At 41.2% G+C, this 22,060-nt stretch overlaps 1 protein-coding gene across 19 annotated transcripts in view; it reads right to left on the reverse strand.

Moving 5' to 3' along the window:
- Positions 1–2,902: 2,902 nt before the first annotated feature.
- TNRC6B (trinucleotide repeat containing 6B) overlaps positions 2,903–22,060 on the reverse strand; it is a 188,975-nt gene continuing 169,817 nt past the window's right edge. For 12 of the 19 annotated variants that reach the window (XM_025208896.1, XM_025208895.1, XM_025208901.1 and 9 more), the window contains 13 exons: positions 21,237–21,407; positions 18,837–18,962; positions 17,679–17,807; positions 16,554–16,658; positions 16,111–16,294; positions 15,272–15,409; positions 14,762–14,938; positions 10,833–10,979; positions 10,443–10,538; positions 8,045–8,269; positions 7,486–7,556; positions 5,448–5,587; positions 2,904–3,788 (listed from right to left, as the gene is read on the reverse strand). In XM_025208896.1, coding sequence (XP_025064681.1) covers positions 3,398–3,788; positions 5,448–5,587; positions 7,486–7,556; positions 8,045–8,269; positions 10,443–10,538; positions 10,833–10,979; positions 14,762–14,938; positions 15,272–15,409; positions 16,111–16,294; positions 16,554–16,658; positions 17,679–17,807; positions 18,837–18,962; positions 21,237–21,407 — 2,100 coding nt within the window. In that variant the 3' untranslated portion in view covers positions 2,904–3,397. Of the gene's footprint in view, positions 3,789–5,447; positions 5,588–6,530; positions 6,626–7,485; positions 7,557–8,044; positions 8,270–10,442; positions 10,539–10,832; positions 10,980–14,761; positions 14,939–15,271; positions 15,410–16,110; positions 16,295–16,553; positions 16,659–17,678; positions 17,808–18,836; positions 18,963–21,236; positions 21,408–22,060 lie in introns of those variants that run through there. The other 7 variants (XM_025208905.1, XM_025208906.1, XR_003095021.1 and 4 more) reach the window with 7 other exon arrangements.

Consider the following 22,060-nt stretch of genomic DNA (forward strand, 5'->3'; position numbering starts at 1 on the left):
TTGAGAAATTTTCTTGTATTTCAATTATTTTTTAGTCTTTAAAACTCTTGATCCCCCATTTGACAGTAACGTTTGGAGATTATTTTTTAAATTTTTTTCCTTTTTATTAATTTTTTTAGCTTTTTCTTCTTTTTTTTAAAGTAAAAAATTTCAAACTTTTTGAAGATTCAGGAACTTGTAAAAGTTTATCAACAGGAAAGAAACAGCCATCTATCTAGGATAAGATAAGGTTAAATAAACCATCTTCAAAAACTGGCTTCCTACCCTAGAATTCCTGAGAACGCTTGCAAATTTAAAGCAGGAAAATAAATGTTAAAACAAAAACAAAAAAACACTGTTAAATGCTCCCAGAGTTAGTCTTCATCTAAAATATATATATGCACTTTTTGGTCTTTTTTTTTTTTTTTTTTTTTTTTTAAAGTTTTAACTTTTTTCCCTTTGAGCTTACGATGGAAGAACATTGTAGCTTTTCATTTTTAAATATTTCAAATCCCTCATTACGTCTTGTAAACAAGAGGGGCTCTAGCACCCGGCTTTCACCGCAGCATTGCAATGAACTCAACTACCCAAAGTGCAGGAAAAGGGACCGTCGGGCAGGTTGGGAGAGAGAAGCGGGGGTGGAAATGTAGCAATGAACCAGCAAATGTGGCAAGTCATATGACAGAATGGATACTGGCTTATTTAGGCCACTATAGGTGCTTCATTGGGAAGTTCTGCTGGCACAGGGCTCTTGATCTGTACTGCATGTTAGAGCATGGCTGGTCTTTAAGTTGAGACCACCAGAGACAAAGATTTGTTTCTGGTGTGCATGTTGAGGGGACTTAACTAGTAGGAGTTGGAAGAAAAATATTTTGTTTCAATGTGTACGGTGAAGTGGAAAAGGGGATACCGTTAAAAAAGCATATCTAAAAGGGCCAGAAAGTATGCTGCAGACTCCAGTTTACTACACACACTCACGCAGCCACACACACTTGCACATAACACTGTATACAAATCTACAGGCATATGTAAATGCAGCATTCCCCTCAGTCAGCTTTCTTTGTGACATGGGGTTTACATGGATAGGGCAATAAAAATAAACCAAATAAAATGAAACAACCCCCACCCCCAAAAAATCCCCACTCAATTCTCCCATGCCTTTCCCCCGTTTTGACACACACGTGCACAAATGACCCTAAATGATGAGTTTGTCTTTGCTTCTCTCCCTCCAACCCACACTTAAAGTGTTCAATACATTAGATATTATTATATCCTTCAATGAAGATGCTAAAGAAAAGAGATTCCCCTATCCTCCCTCCCCTACAGTTAATAAGGACAGCAGAGTCCTGCTCCCACCGAGGGTTGGAGTGACTAGGGGTTTGCTGGTACAGAATGTCGGCACTTTATGTTAGACAATATAACAGAGCTAGACAATGCCACATGTAAGTGCTAGCACTTCTAAGGAGAGTACCGGCATCTCTCTTCCCTCTGCCCCCTTCTCCCCACAAATATTTCCTGCTTTGTGTAAAGGGATGTCCCTTCAGATCTGCTACAACTCTTTTTCACAACAAGCATCATTGTAAGTTTTGTTCCCAGCGCACACATGCACGCGCACACACACACTGGCTATCACTGTGGATTATAGGTCACCCCTATCTTGCCCAGAGTACTACTATACTGATGCTCAACCCCCTCCCCCAAAACCTTTCTTTAAATACAGAAATTAAAAAAGCAACGGTACAGAAAAAAGTCAAAACAAAAACAAAAAAGGTGCAATACTTCAAAGGAAAAAAAAAATCTTTTCTAGTTATACACCTGCCTAAGCAAAACCACGTACACAGGAAAAAACACAACATGGAGAAACAAAGGAAACGTTTGAAGTACACACTGGTTTAAGAACATTCGTAAGTAAACGTTTCTGTCAGTGATGGTCTGGTGCTGTAATACACCGAGGCCTGGCACAGGTAACGCTCACTGTGAAGGACGCAGAAAGGAGTTAGCTGCATGTGCTTTCAGGAGATGAGGCAGGCAGGCAGGCCAGCCGGCAAACTGTTGACATAATTGAGTTTTGTCAGTTTTAATATACGCAGTAATTAAATTAAAATGCTAATTTGGTTGGGCTGGAGTTTCAGGCTTTTGATGGATTCTTTGTGAACAAACAGGGGTGCATATATAGAAAGGACTAGGGAAGGGACGAGAGGCTCGTTTTCTAAAGACACTGAACCTTGTAAAGGGATTGAAGAACATTCATCTTGGCCACAAAGAAACATGATGTCTTCTATCCTTGTTTCCCCTCCTCAGACGAAAGAAAATGGCTTGCATTATAAAACAAACATTCTAGGGTTCACTCACAAATAACCCCAACATGCAGACATAAATAAATAAATACACTGCTACTTGAAAGACAACGTTGGCTCCCCCTCACCAAATCCTTTGGATATGGCAGTGTTCTGCTCCCCCACAGGGTTAGAAACAAGGGCTAGGAAGCAACTACCCATTCAGAATGATCTGCAAACTTGAAATAGCACCCTGCTAAAATGAATTTTTAAAAAAATCTATTGACAAATTTTAATCCAGCCCAACTGGATTTTGCTATAGCCACAGGGACTCCATCACACTTGTCTTGTTTTCACAGTCAAGACATAAAGATGGCCAGCCAGCCTGTAGACCATCAGCAATGCAGCGTTCCAAGATTATATATAGAGGGGAAAAAATGCATACACACGCGCACAAACATGTGCACACACTCACTCGCACAGAAAACAAGCACACATGGGCAGTTACATGTGCCAGAACACACTGGTACTTATCAACCAGCCAATCACAAAGTGTTGGTGTTTTTTTGTTTGTTTTTTGTTTTTTTTTGTTTTTTTCCATTTTTTTGTTTTTAAAGTGAGGCTCCGTCAAGTCTTCCCCTCCCCCCACCCCTTTAATTCTTTTGAACCCCACCCCCCAACCCCACCCCAACATGGTAGACCTAAGGACGGAAACACACCCAGTGCAAACAAAGTTAAAAAGCTATTTTTTTTCAGTATATATGTTTCTTAGCAACAACTTCCGTATAACATGAAAAAGTGAAAAACTAGAAACTAATTTTTTTAATTTTTTGTGTTTAAATTTAAATGGTATGTGTACTTGCTTCACATTGTCTTTCTAAGTTGGCGTTCATGATTCAAGTATTTCAAGAGTGATATGTTCTCTTTTTGGATTCATATTCCAAACGAAAAAACTGAAGTTATATAAGGGAGGCAACTATGTGCTCAGACAGTCTGTCAATGACCCACCTTTTTTTCTCTCTCCGTTTTCTTTTTTCCTTTTATAAATGTATTTATTGCAAGTTGAAAAAAAACGAAAAGGTCAAGTTAGTGCTGCTGCTGTTCCAAAAAAGGTCACGAGGTCAGAGTTGAAAGTTCTAAGTTCAGATTGAATCCGACCCTCCTCCCAGAAGGTCTCCAGGTAGTAAGGGAGCAGGACTGCCCATCCTGTGTGGATCCTCTACGTTTGGGACCCCCCACAAGCTTGAAGAATAGCTTGGAGGCCCCCATAATGAAGCACCAGCGAGATCGCCCCCACTGCTGCCGCCACCACCACCGCTGCTCCACTGCCCAAGCCCTGTTGTCCCACCAAAAAGATTCAAAGCAGGTCCAACTGGATCTGTCTGGTTCTGTCCTGTCTCCAGGGATTGCCAGCCTGCCGTGGGTGCACTTGGGGCTGCTGCAGGTGTAGGGGGCTGAGCTTGTGCCAAAAAGCGGCTAACCTCCTCGTCTGTGGCAAACTCAGCCAGGATGGTAGTGTTTCCCAATACACACCTAAGAAAAAAATGGGTAGAGGGAAAAAAAAAAGATCTAAAATCCAAAGTGAATACACAGGGTCCAAAGGCTTGAACATGAAATAATAAGTACTCGGAACAATTACGAAAATCATCATACAGTGACAGAAGTAAGAGGTATGGGGGCAGCCATCAGCTTCTGACCATTTTCATTAGACTCTGTAGAACTCAAAGCTTGATTTTTTTTTTTTTGGAAGGGAAATTCAAGGTTTTAGTTCTTATGGCTGTGAACAAAGCTTTCCAAACCCAAACCAACCAGACAAAAATGAAATATTAAAAAGGGCTGTATACGAGTGTATGCAAGATAAATAATCCCACCAAACCTCAGATATATTTAAGAGGGAGGAGGTAAGGTTGGATACACATCGTCAGGTTTTATACGCATTTACCATTCAAAAGCATCACACCTTAAAAGGTTAGAAACCCAGGAAATACTGAATGAAAGGAATTTTTTGGGCTTCTTATATTTTTAGGCTTTAACATTTTGAAAGGAATAGGGAGCAAGGGAGTCAGCACCCAGGCTGCCTTGCATTTCCAAAATAACTAGGGATCATTTAGTTCCCACCCCCCGCTGAAAAAAACAACCCAACAAAAACAACCAAACAAAAAGCCGCAAACTCCCAAATGTGAGCCCTTTTATGCAAATTCCAAGAGGCCCAAGTACAGGAAACCATCACTAGAGTTTGCAGTTTTTGAGAAAACTTATTTTAAATGTCTCTCAATTAATGAGACTGACGCCAATACACAAGACATGAAGGCTGGTTGGAGCAATTAATCGGAGTCTGCTCTGACACGCTGTAATTACAGAATGTTGGAGCAGCCTCCCAGCTTGTGTACAGGCACCCATTAAGTGCTTTCCTATGGTAAACAACTACTATCACTGCCACAAAGTTACTATGCTGTCACACACAGGAGGTGGTGATGGTCTAACACAGTGGTTTTCAACCCATATGCCAGAGTGGGCCACGCTTGCAGCTCTCAATGCGTTAGGTGGGCTGCACTCCACAACTTCCTGTGTATCCATTTAAAAAAAGTGTTTTAACAGGATGTCTAATAGGCTGTAGCAGCGTGCTGACCGGGCTGTATGCAGCCCGCAGGTTGCGGGTTGAGAACCACAGGTCTAACATAACCAAGAACTGGAGGGACCAGCCTCTCGGAATCTCTGTGCAAATATGGATCACACTATGGTACACCTGAGAATTCCTACTCTGTGGAGCAGGTTTGTTTCCTAAAGTGTTTTACCTATTCTTTAAGCAAAACTAGATTTAGCATTCAGACTGTCTGAAGCTGAAAACACAGTTAACTTTGTTTTCAGGGTTTAAGATTAATGCCCATTGGAAACAAGTCACACATTTTCATAAATGCAGACACATTTGTATATTTGCATGCTGGTCACAACAGCTCTTGCAGCCAGTTGCAAAAAGCCTTGTTCAAATAATTTCTGAGACATGGCACACTGTTTCCCTTTTAGTGCTAAATGAAGTATTTCTGAGGACCCCTGATGCGAGTTTCTAAAACATGGAACTGAGCAGAAATGAATCTTAATCACCTCTTTATACACAGGACTACTATCTAGTGACAAGGTGAGCTCTGAAAGACAAAGGAAACAGGGTAGATTCATGCAGCTGGGGCAACTCACATGTGCAGTGCAGTCTGGGCCTTGGCCGCCTCTTGTTTGGTGCTGTATCTGATAAGGGCGGTGCCCTGGGTCAGGTTCAGATGGAATGTCAGCAGTGGGCCATGCTGCATGCAGATCGTCCTCAAGGTTGACCCATCAATCTGAGGAAGAAAAGCAACAGATTTACTGAAAGAAAGGACTACTGAATCTTTTTATGATACATCTGAAGAACTGGAGATATTTAGCATAAATTAAGTACTTAAAAGAAAATATAATATTTTACTTCATGTCACAGAAAAAGTATGTAAAGACAGGTGAGAGGGATAGGACTGTCCTTTCAAGCAGAACCTTTTCTCAAGTGCTTTCTACATCTTACAGATCCAGCAGGCATCAGTAACTCTCCTTTGTTAAACAGCTTATTTTAATTTAGCTCAATTTAAGCCTATCTTCCTCCTGGTTGAGATTACCCAGGTGTGAGCATCTCTGTATTTTCCAGTAGTGTATAAATTGTATTTCAAGCCCTTTTAGGGGTGTCAAAGATGACAACAGAAGAATCATGTCATTTTGATTACCAGATTTGTTCCTTTCCATCCTTGACATTTCAACAAGATTTTAAGATCAACTAGCAATTTGAGACTATTTATCTGAAAAACTGGGAACTGATTTGCTGAATGTTGTAAAAGATTAGGGTCCTTTAATCTCACTCCCCAGTTGGAGATCTGAGAAATCAACAGTTAAATCACTGGACTGCCAGACTAACAGTACCCAAATGACTGATGTTTCTACAGCAGTAGCAGCCTTTAGTTTTTTCTATAGCAAAGAAGATAAGTTACTTATGTTATAGTAACTATGATTCTTTGAAATGTGCTTTAAAAGCAAACTCCACTTTTGGTGTGCATGGGACACATGCACATCAAGAGAGGATTCTACGTACGCAGACACTCAAAGTACTATTACCCTGTTTCCCCCGTTCTGCTTACATGACATCTTAAACAAGAAAATTATGTACAAGTTAATGTGGTAAAGTAAAATGGGTGTGCTTTAATCAGAGAGAGACTGGTTCCAACTGTATCTTGGGCCCACCTATAAAAATTATATACAAACCCAAAACAAAGAGGACTGCATGTTAAGTCTGTTCCTTTAACCAATCTGTTTTATTTCTCTTTTCAAGTCATCTCAACATCTCCAGAATACATTTCCTGCAGTTTTAACAATTGCAAAATGTTAGAGAAACATTCCTTGTATAGAAGAAACTTGCCTCATCACAATAAGGCAAATTTCTTTCCCACTACTTCTCCTGCCCTGCATGTCAAAGGGAGCACAGTAAGCTATTTTGGGGGATCTGAAGAAGATCCAAGCCCTCTTCCCCAGTGATGTTATTTTTCAAAGCTGCACTACAAGTGTGATAAATTATCCTACTGAACAGTGGACTAGTTGTCTTCGATCCCCAGGGATACTGTTGATAATCCTATAGACTTTCCTTGAGCCCTGGATACAGGCTAATTGGGATTGCTGAAACCAGGATCTCCATAGAATTTACTGTGAATGGAAACAAGCTCTAAGAATGGAATAGCTTAACAAGACTGTGCTTTTGGCAGCAGTATTGGAAACATTCTGTGGTTTCACTATGGAAACATTAGAGTGAACACTGGCAGTTCTGCCTAGCTCTGTTACTGACAATGTCCAAAAGAAACCAGAGACTTGAGCTATTACAAACAATGCTGCAGAGCGTACATTTTATCCACGTTCCTACGTGAAAAAAAACTTGAGATAAATTCATTCATGAAAAACTGTAAGTAATGATGGGACAGTTCAGATGGTCTAATGATAAATACTGAACACACTAGCTACCAAGAAGATCAGATGTGTCACACCAGTTAAGCAATGTGACTACTGTAGTAAAAGCAGACTACTCTAGTATTTAGTTAGGCTGAATCTCCAGGTCAATTCAGCCTTGTTAAACTTCATTAAAAAGGGAACAGGAAACCAGCCGACAAACTTTGCTTTCTGCAGTTTAGTACTACTCCCTTTCAAGAGAACAGAAGAAAGAAGGAAATACCTGAGGAGTGAGATTGTGAAGAACCAGCCAGTAGCTTGGACGAACTGAGCCACCATCACTCCAGGTGGAGGCTGCAAATATTTAAACAACCAAAGAGATACAACAGTCAGAAGAAATTAAGTGAACAAAGTAAATGCTTTGACAAATAATTACTCATCTATACTCTATACTTCTTAGTCTCAGACAGACTTACCCACATGAAATGTATTAGCAGAACAGATTCCAAGAACAGAAATCTAAGAGAACACTTCTCTTACATTTAATGTCAGGATTCATTTTTGCCAGAGTTTGTCTGCTAGGGACCTTTCCCACCCATACAGCTTGTTTTTCTACTACCCACTACTCTACAACATTGGACCTTTGTATAAATCTTCTTCCGGCAGTAAACAACCCTGTCCTTACTGCTCGCTGAAGCAGCTCCTGGGTCTTTTCCTTCACATTTTGCCATGCCACCACAACTTCCTGTCTTCTGAAGGCTGCATTATATCCACACTGTTAGCACTGTATAACATACCCCCTTCACAACTGAGCATTAATGCCATCAGGAGATCCTTCTCACCAGAAGCAAGCCTTGAGTCCTGTGGCCCCCACCCCCTGCCCGAGCGGGGTGCTGCACTGCTCCATGGAGATGATGGTTTTGGATTGGTCAGGCCAGGAGGTGGGCGGGGCAGCCCTGTAGTGTTCCTTGAGGAAATATGGGTTTTCCACATCTTGTTGGAGAGATGAGTGGGATTGTGTCCTATGGGGTCAGGGGACCATGCTGATTTGTAATCATTGAATTTTGCTATAGTAAAGATAGATTAAAAAAAAAAAAAAAGTGATGAATTAGTGGACCTTAAACCCCACAAAACATTTATGTAATTATCCAGCTACTGTTGCCAGTTAAGCCCACTTATACCAGATGCAAGCACAGTCCAGATCCATGCAACTGTTAATATGCACTATACCAATAAAACAAAAAAAAGTCAGATTTGGTAAATACATGTTGTATATGTTCTGACAGAGAAACTAGATCCTTTACACGCTAATTTATAATACATGTTAATATAAACCAGAGAGTTCATAATAACACCATGAATTTCTGCACCATCTTTATCAGAGGAGTTCAAAGCTCTTTACAAGGATGGACAAATGTTATCCTCATTTAAAAAACTAAAAACTAAGGCAGAGGGAGGTTGAATGACTTGTCTTAGTCACAAAATAAGACAGCTAAAGCTGATAACAAATGCAAGTGGGCATGAAGGTTAAGGACCTCCTTCCTGCACCCAGCTGAAAGCCCAGTATTCTAAGAGAATAGGAGAACTTCACATCCCCAATTCCAGATATTTGGGAGGTCTCCTAGTTTTCCTTTCCTTACAGGAGAGGAGACTATGCAATCTTCAGTACCTCTTGATGTTACCAGATACTCCCAGTTATTAATATAACTATAACAGGAAGGGTAGGGATTATTCCAGTGATTATGCAGTCAAAGATGTAGGAAAAAAAGACATGGTGCATGAAGTCTAGCAGTTAAAGCCAAAGTTACTTAAGCAGAATTTGTACTTCCCAGCAAAGTTGTCTAGCAAAAATGTGCTTATCCAGGGAATAATCTGACTCACAATGGGTCAGTGTCTTTTTTAAATTCTAGTTGCTGTCAACAGGTGGTGCTGATTTATTTTGAGAAAAACAGCTAGGGATCCCCACTTCCCAGGGTAGCAAAACAAGAACAAAATTTGGAATTAAAAATGCAGATTTGCTAGTAAGATTTATTATGCAGCACGTTTTGATCACTACCACCTATAGTGCTCGAAGTCTGAGTGCTTGAGAGAAAGTGCAAACGACTCGCACCATATATACTTAGCTCTAAACTGCCTGAAAAGTTGTATCAATGGAGTTGGACATCTTATGCTGGGGATGAGTGAATTCTAACATCCAACTCAGATGACCCATTTTCCCTGTACCAGAGCAATACTTGGTAGCTGAAGAACATGGGAGTAAAAATCATGCTTAGATCGGGTAGTAGTGCAGCCTCTTAACCTTACTAATTTTTTACTTTAAGTCTTTCCTTTCTTTCCTACATGCTAAAAAAAAGTCAAATGGAGGCAAAGCAGAGTTTGGTGACGTTCCTCAAACACAGACTTATGAGTATTAGTTTTGACTTAGAAAAATAAACTGTACATGTCATTGTGGAACAAAGCTACATATTCAGACTGCTTCTAATCAAAGCCATCCATCAACACACAATGCTGGCTTGAGTGAAAACCCTGCAATTCACAAAACGTTTCAAATCTCATTGGATTCCCTGGGTTGGATTTTTCCAACAGTTACTCAATAGTGAATGCAGTGCCTGTTATTAACAGGAATACTTTGGTGTCCTCAACACCTACACAAGATGTGGGATAACAGGGAGAAAACACAGACCTTTAATGGCCAGAAACCCTGGAGCTAAAAATCTTCTTCTTCATACTCCTTCAGAATGTGAGAAGACAACAGCAGATGTTAAGAAGAAACATTTCCCAAATACTTCTCTCAGTTTACAAGGTTTCTAGAAGACTGCACAAGATCTTCCCTTCCCTAACAAATCATTCAAATTCCTTGGCAAGTAGTTAAGACAGGAGGCAAACAAAAAACAAACAAAACAAAAAGAAAAAGAAAAGGAACCATCACTTCCTTCCACTAGATAGCCTAATGGATTCTGGATGAGAAATGCTTGCCTGTTTTCTACTCCCCACTTCCTGATCCATGTTATTGAGACCTTTTTCTTTTGGAAGAAAACTTCAATGAATGTAAGGTGATTTCTTTCCTGTTGAATGCAACTATAATGAAACAACTTATCAGACAGAAAAGCCTACCAGCTGATCAAATCTCTCAATTTCTTGGTTTTTGCAGTAAGCACTAAAAATCATATTCAAAATGGCTTAATGCTGAAGAACTACTACACTGACTAGGCAGTGACCCTTTTTCAAAGGCCTCCATACCTGAAGTGCTATGAACGTTGGTGAAGGAATTGTCAGAGGCACTGTAGGGCCAGGCACCAGGTGAAGGCAGCGAGGTGTTGAGGGAAGAATTAGACCCTACAAAAAGGGAAGGGAAAGAAAAAAAAGATTGCAGGCAAATATTACAGAACTTCCACAGTATAAGTCAAGTCTCAAGACAAATCCATTTTGTACTAACACAACTAACTGTGACATACAACAGATGTGTAATTACAGACAAGACTTGTTTGGCAGTTAACACTGGAGATGTCATTCTCACCCTCTGTGGTGATGGTTGAGTACTGCTTCCTTCCCCCACCCCGCCTTAAATTAACTATGTATAAGCTCAACACAAGTGAGTAATCACTATTCACTGCATGTCTGCATATTTACCTGTGGTGTTGTCCCGCAGAAGTTGGTGGTCAGTATCTACAATGGGAGATGCGGCTGTACCCCCCAGCACACTTCCAGGGGTCACATAGGGATCAGATTCAGGGTCAATGTTTTGTATACCTTTCCATGGCACTCCCGGTTGGAACTCTGGCACAGGAAGTAACAAAAGGTTGATGCAGAGAGAAATGCCATTTAGAAAAAAAATTAAAATTTGAGGATGTTTCGAAAGGACTAAAAAATTGGTATCTCTTCTATAGTTCCCTAGTGGGTCGTCAGGAGAAGATTTTCTAGTCAGAATGTGGCTTGTTTTACTCTCCCACTATACTGTTTTCCATAGTTCATACATATGAAAGTCTACCCTGGCTCAAATTCATGGGACTCTTGTCCTTCTTTTACTGTTCTCAGTTCCAAGTGAGGCTTCAGTGACCTTGGCCTTGATGACTATACTACATCATTTCTACGATTTTTATTTTTATTCTACAAAGTATATTTTTCACATGTACACTGTACTGTTGGTGCACCTGGGCTTCTGTGTGTTTGAGCTTAAGAGACTTTTTCATCAGTAGTATCCATGTTGTGCATTCATGTAACCTGCCACTTCATGCATTGCACCAAGAACATAAAGGATAGCGCGTGGCTGACATGTCTCAGATTCCTCTCACCGTGCTACTTCATATGTGGAGATGTCAAAGAGGAGGCAATGAAAGGTGAGCTGCAGAACGTACACATGGACAATATCTAAAAAGATTTCAGTTACTACAGGATAAGTAACTTGTTTCTCTTTCAAGTGACTGTCATACATATTTTCCACTAGAGCGGACTTCAAAAAAATATGATCAGTCCATTCAAGGTGGGCTCTTGGAGTCTCAGAAGAACAGCATCTTTGCCAAATACAACAATCAATCAACAATTTCAGAGACTGACACTGAACAGAATTCCTGGTCGTCTGTTATTCAATGGGTGTGTTTCACTAATGCAATAGAAGCTGCTTGACTTATGGTAGAATGTGCTTTAATAGATATAGCAAGATCCACCTTAGCTATTTCATAGCCTGCCCTTTTAGAACCAGAAAAAGCCTTGTGGTAGAGATCACCATGTGCTTCAACCTCTCTGCCAGAAAAAAAACAACTCGAGAAGAATAATTGAATGGTTTGATTCTTTGGAAGAAGCCAAAGGTACACCTCATATCCAAGGTATAAAGTGATGCCCTCATTCTGTCAGCATGAAGTGGGGGGGGGGGGGGAAAAAAAAAAAAAAGAAAAAAACCCAAAGGGGGATCCCATCACCAGACCTTAGTTCTCTCCCACAAATAACAGTTATGCAAGACAGCAATCAGTAAATCCATCTTTTCCTTATAATAGCACTGACTTGCTAGTAGATCCATGAGAGCCACAAAGGTTAAAGAGTGAGATCTCACAGAGGGATCAATTCTGTATTGGTGGGAATGCATTGGTCAGATCTGGTTGACAGTGTACCTCCACTATGCTTAGGGACAGGGTGTTCCATTTCAAAAGCTGAAAGAAGGTACCCTATAGAAAGACAAGCATTGGCATAACTTATATGGTATTGGTGAATCATCTTGCATCAAGAAGAGAGAAGCAACACTACTCAGAAGTTGTGTGCCCAGCTGTTCTAAAGATCTAGAAAATACACCAGAGAAAGTGAAAACAGGTGTCTACTACAGCAGTTCAAAAAGTTGATTGCTTGCTGGCATGGAGCAGACAGCCCTCATCCAGCCCTGTTTGTTGATGCAAAGGCAAATATGGTGTTATACCAAAAGCCTGAGATATGTTGCAGGATCCATAGGTATAGCATACATATGCACTGATACCATGTTATTAGACATCTCTGCTTCCCCTTGAGACCAACAGGGACAAAACTGTATTAATGGGAGGCTTGATTTTGGGTGTTTTCTTGGACAAGGTGGGACTCCCACGGCCAAAGCTACTTTTTCCACTGAGGCCTAGTGGAGAACATCCACCAGTTTATGTTAGTTGTCCAATATTTCCATGGGAATTTGAAAGAAGTGATCGTCTCTTGCTTACAATCCCCTGAAACTGTCTAGCTGTGGCATGCTTGAGGGCATCACTTCTTCTGGGTTAGAGGAGGATGTAGAGTAAGACCTTCCACTTCTGTAAACTGGATTATTTTGACATGTCCTCTGGTTTGGGCACAGATGAACTGGTGCCTGAAGGAACAGGACTTGTCCAACAGTCAAATTTCTCTTTTCAAGTTCATGGCCAATATAACCATAAAGACAAGGTGTCAAAAATAATGGCCCATGGGATGGTGCTTGATATTTTATTATGTAGAGGTTCATCCTGGAACAAACTCCTTTGAGGGAGCTGGATCATCAAGGAGGTAGGGGACGCTCTAGGGCACCTATGCATGTGCTTGATGCCTGCTCCAACACGTTCTAATCAGAACATCAGAGAAGATTAATTGAGTATGCTGGAGCGTGCTAGTTAGCATGCTCCAGTCACCTCAATGTCACATGTATTCAGGGTCCCTGCACTTCAAAATGGTGGTGGGGTGCTATAACTAAAGATCATTGAACAATCTTTAGTTAAAGTGCCCCTGCCACCATTTTGAAGCATGGAACATTGAATACACAAGATGCTCTGGGCGCTTTAATCAGAGTGGCTCCTGAGAGCTGCTCTAATTAAAGCATATCCCCCCCCCGAGCATGTGTAAAGATGCCCTAGGAGAGTACCTTTGCAACTACTCACGAGGCCTGGCTATCCCAATACTAATTAAGTGGTTGACAAAAGCAAAAAACCCTGTATCCACTGGTGATGCCAATGGCTTTGATGGTGAGGGGAGATCTTCTTGTGAGCTCAGTGACAGTGAGATAGGTAGACAACAGTACTAATTCAGTCTCTTACAGTATAATTAAGTGCTGGCACCACAAACCTGGGTAATACCACTGGTTGTTCTGAAGCCTGAGAATATGGCAGGCTTCAGAGCAACCAGTGGTGACAATGTTGACAATGAATGCCTTGGGTCCCAATAGGAACACAACTGAGGTTGTTTCTTCAGTCATTGCTGATGTAAAGAGAGACTGAACAGAGCAAGTCCACAGTAGAAACAAAAATGTCTGCAGTGCTGTAAATATTAGTTCCTTATGCTTCAGAACATGTCACTGGCAGTGTGACACATGCATAACCACACATCTCAGGCATTAGCCAATGCCATAAAGTTTTGGTTGGCAGCTGAATGAAACTGCAAAAAGCTCCATCTTGTGGCAAGAAACAGCCGAAAGGAACTGAGGTGCAGAAGGCAGACTGCTTTTAATGCTCTCAGGGCAAAGCATAATAAGTGGCAAGGTACACGTATACCATGCAGTTACTGTTGGCTACACAATACTTCCGAGAGAGTTTGAGCATATGAAGTGCATGTGCATCTGCACTGGAAGGTGCGCATCATTACAGCCACTCAAAGAAGTTCATACTGGATTAATGCAATGAGCTCAAGACAGAAAAGTCCAGCTCCTCAACCATAAAGCCAAAAATGTATGTCCTTACAGTCAGCAAAACTTCAGACAAAATTGTTTAGCCTTCATGCACACGTAACATTATGAAGCTGTAAACAGTACAAAAGGATATTTCAGGTTCTCTAAGGCAGATTAAAAAGAATTTTAGTCACAGCCCCATGCCCAAACCCAGTAGTCACAGGTCACTTGAGACTAACAAATGTGAAGTAGGTACTTTGCAGTTTAAGCTTTTCTTCTCTCAGCTCAACTTAAGTTTATGCTGTGAACCTAGGCCTTGATTATATTTCTTTGCACATTAAATGTGTCTTGAACTGGATACAAAAGCCCAAGAAATATATTTACTGAGATAGTTATTAAAAAAAAAGCTGAAAAGCAAAAAAAAACCTCCTGGTATTTTAACTGAAGAGTTGGGGCAATACCTTTCTTTGTGCCATACCTGGAGGCCAGCTGGCATTGCTGGATTTGCTTCCAATCTTGTTTGTTGGTGGAGATTTGGCAGGTAACCAACTATCACCAGCAGGGCCCACATGGCCACCCAAGGGGTCGCCTGGGATTATGTCAAACTGGTTGTAGGGTGATCCTCCGCGGGCTTTTCCAGGGGGCACTATCGCGCCTGAGAAGCAAGAGAAAGATGCATTTAAACTGAGGAAAATGGGGAGGGGAAGGAACACTGGAACTAAGAATTTAAAAATCAACACAGGAGTAGCAGCACATCACACTAGTTTTCCAGCAGTGTCAGAGGCAATGATATATGGGGAGTAGATGTTACCCATCAGCAGCTGATACTAGTGATTCATAAAAACGTGAATAGAGAAGTTATCAGACAAAAGAACAACTAGAAGGCAGACTGCTCTATCGGTACCTTTCACCTGGGTGAAAGTGGCACTAAAAAGAAAAGGTTTCCTTTTGACCATTTTGGGAGAATAACCTCAAACCACTCTCTCACCATTTTTGTGCATACTGGCATCTTGTGAAGCTATGGAGGGCAGCCCTTCCATCATAGAAGTCCATTGTTTAAAGCGAGATTCTGTTCCAGCTTCTTTCCCTCCCACCATGCCATAATCCAAGCCACTTGAGCCAAAGCCTGTGAAACAGAAAACATTACCATTTGCGCTCATGCTCACTCTCTGTCTTTTTTTGAATATCCTTCCAGATAAACACTTACAAACACAAAAGATAAATAGAAACACAATGGTAGTAACTGAAACCCCTATGGGTGGCCACACTCCAGGTGGCATGCAAATAATTCACCCGACTCAAAAGACCCTGCCTTCGTGCAACACATCTCATTCTAAACACTTAGCCACCGCCAGGCAGATTGTTTTGAAGTATCCTACTGGCACTCAACTACAATCTGCAGACAAACCATGTTCTGCATAGATGCCATTATATTCACAGTTTTTTAGCCCAAGTGCATGGATAGACTGCATTACACTGATGTCAGCTGGAATATAAATATAGCATATCAGGATTTTAACTCCAAATAACTACCTAGATTTCACTATACTATCTCTAATTTTGTCTTTCAAGAGGTGCTATATAGAAGGCTGAAGAAAGGCAACCTTGCTAGTGACCCCTATATCACTGCAAGACAAGTTTAATGTTCTAGTATCAGTTAAAAAAAAGTCAAGAAACTGGACATGTCATAACCAGAAACAAAAATATGATGCCAAAAATAAATTAGAAATACCAGATTACTAGAGTCTTAGTAAGGTCAAACTGGTTAATAGAGTAGTAATACTAGCACCAGTACAATGAAGAACCCCATCTCATGGCAGTGCTTACCAGAACCGTATCCAGGTATTTGCCCTTTGGTCTGTAAATCTGAAAGACCCACATTCAGAGCATTGGGTACCATGCTGTCTAAATGTGGCTTAGGACCAACGGGATGGGATGGAGATTGCTTCATACCAGGCTGCCTCTGCTGCTGCTGTTGCTGCTGCTGGAGGGCACTCACCATACGTGCAATCTGCGCACAAAAGAAGTATGTGGGGGAAATTATGCTTAAAAAAAAAAATCAGTAGCTTAGATAATCATGTAGGAGTAGTTACTTCAGAAGAGGAGAGTAATAATACATGTGCACACAGCACTTTAAGAATAGTTAACAGTCCTCAGTAATGACTACAGACTAGAGTATGTCATATAGACTCTAGCAGAGTCTGCCAGACTGACAGGTTCTCTCACACACTTTGTGCCCTATATATTTGACAGAACCAAGAATGTCATACCTGTTGCTCTTGCTGCTGTCGCACAGCTTGAGAAATCTTTCTCTGGCTCTGTAAAAGCTGCTGCTGTTGCTGTTGTTGCTGCTGCTGCAGGAGGAGTTGACATGCCTATAAAATAAGTGGAGAAGACAGAGCATTTTCGGGCAAAAATTCTTGATGGAACTGACCACTTGTAAAGCCTTATCCACAGCTTTCAGTGAAGATGACTGTGGTTCTTCACTTTTAACAAGGAAATAAAATCCTGGTGAAATTATAAGAGGAACATGATCTACTTTCCTTGCTATATCTTATCTAATTAAAAATAATACTCCCAGTAGCTCCATATCTAAGTAATTAAAAATACAAGCATAACCACAAATGACTAAAATATCATCATGCAACAGCTCCCCCCTGAAGGGGTTGCTAAGATTCATTACCAGTGGACTACAACAAAAAACAAGTGCAAACTTCACAATAACTATGTAGGTCAGTTTAGATTACACCACTCCCCAACAAGTGTGCTTTTCCAGTACAAAGCAGCAACTACTGTTTGTACACAAATAATGCAAAATCAGCAGAACAAGACTTAGACATGGAACAAACCTAAAGAGAGAAAGCTATCTTTGGAATGTCTGCAAACAAGGAACTCAGCGTATCCCAATAAGGTGACCGGCTACCATATTTTCTCATATATAATACTCTGCCACATCCCCCAAAACCAGCTTGGGAAAATTGGGATGTTAATTATATGTGAGGAAAAGGGTTCCCCATGGGCCTGGAAATTTGGCCGGGAAGGTCAGGTGGGCTGTAGAGCAGTGGCAGCATTAACTGTTGTGCTTGTGGAAGCCATGGCAGCTAATATTGCCTCTGCTTCCTTCCCAACCACCAAACTTCTGGACTCATAAGGAACCCCGCCCCTCCTCAAATGTGTACCATATCAAGCCAGCACACAAGATCTGACCCTGCGCACTGCCTCTGGAGTCCCACCATGCAGTCTCAGCACTGGCACACAGCTCCAATCAGGTGTGTGGTCTCAGCCCCTTACCTGGAGTCAAAAGTTAAGTTTTTTTCTCTTTTTTGGGACCTTCCAAAAATAGGGCAAGTATTACATTTGTGGGTGTGAAATATGTGAGAAAGTACAGTACTTACTAGTTGAAACTGGGGAATCTGAAGCTGGCTTAGCATGGCAATTTGTTGAGGAGACAGCTGGGGACCCATATTGAACAGACCTGGGTTCAAGCCACTGTTAGGAAACTGCTTGAGCACGGAAGTAGAAACCTGTGTAGAAACCACATTAAAAAAATTAAGATACAACACATAATAAACTGCTCCACAAAAAATGAACCAGAAAGAGAAAAGGGAGGCATCTGTGGAGGGGAGCAGGTATGGCCTATTCGCAAGTTTACATGGTATTTTTGGAAAGCCATTGGATTTATTCATGCTCACCTTTGCACATACCCAAATACTATTTTCTGGCTTGTGAGAATGCACAATCCAGTTTATTCATAAAACACCACTACCCACATTGAAGAAAGATACATTTTGGAGACAGCATTAAACTAGAAGCGTTTTCTGTGTCAGCAACCAAACAGAATCATGACAGCACACTGCTAACTCTGCACTTTGACAAGTAACACGTGGAAAGGAAAAGGCAATCAATGGTGGTGTGGGAGTAAATAATCGTGTCCGCTACAAAGAGTTTATTTTCCCCGTATGTGGATGAATAGCTATTTTCAAGGGCAGGGGAAGAAGATGAATCTCCATTTCTTTATCCTTGAGTGTGTCTAAAATATAGAATTAAAAAAAGCGTCCCAAAAGCCCCTACAGAGCCAATGCAAACACGGAAGAATAGAGAAAATACATGCACTGGGGGGCCTGAGACTAGAACTCAGGACTGTAAGTTAACTGCCTAGTTTAGGAAGCTGGAAAGGAAATTACTTTTCTTCCACCATGCATGTTAAGAAAACCTTTCACAGTAAAAGATAAAAGTTCACTAGGCTCCAAGTTCATAGTGATAAAATACCATTTTTAAATCACTTTGTAAAAAGAGCCAGCAAGAACTCAAGACTTACAAGTCTACAGTAAAGATGAAAAAAAATGGGTAGCAAACAAACTACCAACAAAGACCCTCCCTTGGAAGGTAAGAAAGAAGGGTATCAGTCTGCAAAGCCTTGAAGACTAGAGGAAATTTTGAGCAAAGTCTGTGGGTTCTATTTATAAAATATACCAGGTCCACACCAAGTAGGTATGTAAAAAAAGCCCTAAAAAGCAGCGTATATTGCAAGAAACCATGTGTTGACTGCTTACCTGGGGGGAAAGAAACTGGGGAGGCACTTGCGCCCGGATATTGGGGGAAGGATTTAGTGGCTGCGCTGGTGTGTGCATGCCCCTTGATTGTGCTGTGCTGTTTCCAAACAAACCATGATTGCCACCCTATAAAATTAAAACAACAGCGAATGAAATAAATACCTCTGGCTAATCAAATTCTTTGCAATTTGCTACATACTAATAAAACTGCAGGAATATTTCACTAAGAAGAGAGTATCTTCTGAATCCTCTGTCATGAGGGGTAGCTGTCCCCTGTGACTCTGTAGAATGAAGTTTTTGAAATACAACCTCCTCCTGCACATTTCCTTTGCTTTATTATTCCCATTTTAGAGGTAGAAAAACGGGAGCTCAGAAAACAAACAGCATGCTCAAAAACATTCTCATTCACAAACATCAATGCAGTACTTTCCCAATAAAATCTTGGCCCTTGCATTATGGGAGGTTTGACAGAGGAGCTGGTTGAATATTCAGCATGAATCTGCTCACAATTCAAATGCTTCTAATGCTCATCTAACCTGCAGAGCTTTTGCTGTCCACCTAATTAAAGCCGATCCTCAATTAGATTTCTCTCTTCCCTTGTTCCTTCCTCTTGCTGCTTCACCTCCACACTAAGGGCTCCAAGTACCCCTCTGTCCCCCTAACAGGTTTCCCTATTCTCCCTAGGAGGCATATGTGCCCCTAATTTTCCCACCCTCCAGTATCAGGGTCCCTAATCCTGCCCTATGCCAGCAGCTTTATGCATAACCCTATTCCTTTATGCCTCTCTTTCCTACCTTATTCCCTCTTCTCTTGCATGTCAAACCATTAGTAAGATCTTAGCATCTGATGAAGTGAGCTGCTGGTCACAAAAATATATGCATCTCTGACTTAATTAGTCTATAAGATACACCTTTATCTTGCCTCATACTAGTAAAATGGCAGAGCAAGCGGGTGCTGTTATGCTCGAGTGTTAATAGGAAACCATCAACCAGTCGTTTTATCTATGGACCACTGCTGAGGTGCTTGAAACTGTCATTGTACTCAGGCTGTATAGGGGCTCTGTGCATGTCCCATATTTTCCTTCCTTTCAGCTGTCTAATTTTCCCTAAAGTCAGAACAGTTTTGTTCAATGCCTTGAACATCTGTGGACATATCGATCGGATGCTGCACTTAACAGTTAGTGTTAGACCAGGGGTAGGCAAAATGGCGGATCCGGCCAGTGGCCGAACTTCATTTCCCAGCAGGCCCCGCCTGCATGGCTGGGGCCAGTTTCCATGGAGACCCCAGCAGCAGCCACGCTGCAGCGCAGGATCTGGGGTTTCTGCAGAGACCAGCCCCAGCAGTGCTGGCAGTCGGAGAGCTGCTCCAGGGCTAGGCTGAGATCTTGCGGCAGTGACAGCATGGTCCAGAGACAAGGCAGAGCAGCGATCTGCAGCTTGCATGCTTGGGGTAAGGACGTGTAGGCAGATCGTGGCTCTGCCCTGGTTCCAGAACACGCTGTCACCACAAGATCCCAGCCCAGCCCTGGAGCAGCTCCCCACCCTGCTAGTGCTGCTGGGGCCAGTCTCCATGGAAACCCCAGTCCCACACTATCATAGCAGGGATGCTGCTGGTGTCTCCATGGAAACTGGCATCAACCACATGGGCATGGGCTGCTGGGAAATGGAGTCCACTGCTGGATGGATCCAGCCTGCAGGCTGGATACTGCCTGTCTCTGTGTTAGACAGACAGACAAAACAGAGAAATGCCAGAAAGTTGAGTGTATAGGCCTTGTAAGCTTGGACCATTAAAATATTTTTGATTCTCCTTCTACTTTAAACACTCCTGTAAACTATTCTATCACAATAATCCAAATTATTTTGCTGGAGATGCTGTCATACCCACCTACAATTATTTTAATTTATGGTATCTGTGTACAACAAGCATATAACATTATTACCATGGAGATTTCCAAATTAAGTTAGCTTTTAAACACATTTTAATGTAGAAATTATAATGTGGAATCTGGACAAAAAAGTTCAAAAGCAAATTAGGTTTAAACCAACTGTGCCTGATAAGAATTTTTTTAAAGAATTAGATTATCATACCTAAAATACTCTAATAAATACTTGTTGCATTGTTTCTACTGAATGGCAAAAAATGCCTTTTTGAAACTAAATCCATCAGTTTGTCACACTATTGAAGGAAGTAAAGGGCCAAAAAACAGATAAAATACATATAGACAACAACCAGGAAGATGGATCTTTGATGGGTTAAAGTATCTGAAACATTTTCTGTTTATTCAGTGACCGATACATCTTGTCAGAAAAACAAATGCAAGAAATCGGCTGACTTGGATTAAGCCTAAATTACAGCCATTTAGGAATATAGTAATTTAGTCTTAGCAGGTGGCCTCCTTACTTGTCTAGCAGCGAAGTTTTGGGGGTTGAGCCCTGAGCCGATTGCCCCAAGGCTGACGTTGGGTAGAGTGGAACCAGAGGGAGACAGCTTGTAGCTGGGAGAAGGGGAGAAGGGAGAACAGGGAGCCTCATCCCCAAGGCACCCATCTTGATTGGAGAAAGGCAAAGTCAGCTGAAGCAGTAGTTAGCCAATCAGCAGGAGTTGGTTAGTGAAGCAACAGAATGCAAGAAGAGAAAGAGAGGGACAGTGAGTGACGAGGAATAAGCAATTTAGTTTTGTAACAGCAATTACAACTACAAACTCCTGGCTCAGTTGAGTCCCTGACGACTAGAATTATTTTCAGCCTGACAAACGTTTTTTTCTTAAACCCGAAAGATTGCTTAAAACTTTTTCCCAACTATTTAAGTTGGTCTAATAAAAAATATCAGATTCATCCAAAGAACCTTGTCTGCCTTGTCCTAAGGAGACGCTCATGTCAAAGTATTTTGTTAAGCAAAGATGGAGTAAAAAAAAAAAAAAAATTCTCCTTACTAATTTTTGTCCATTTTTGACACCGATTGTTTTCTGTGTGAAAGCAGATAGAGCTAGAACGAGTTCTTAGCATTTATATCCATCTGCACACATCATTTCTTGCGTTGGCAATGAGCAGAGCTCTCCAAATGACATTTATTAATCAGACCAGCAGAGGGAGTTCATAAAACTGGTTTTCGCTTGTAACCCCAAAATGGAGGAATTTAAAATTAGACATTAAAAACAAACAAACCCTTACTTATTAAAACAGACAATGTCCATCTATTTTATGCATCATTTTGCTCATTCTCAAT

The sequence above is a fragment of the Alligator sinensis genome, unplaced genomic scaffold, assembly GCF_000455745.1.
Source record: "Alligator sinensis unplaced genomic scaffold, ASM45574v1 scaffold215_1, whole genome shotgun sequence".
NCBI classification, from domain to species: domain Eukaryota; kingdom Metazoa; phylum Chordata; order Crocodylia; family Alligatoridae; genus Alligator; species Alligator sinensis.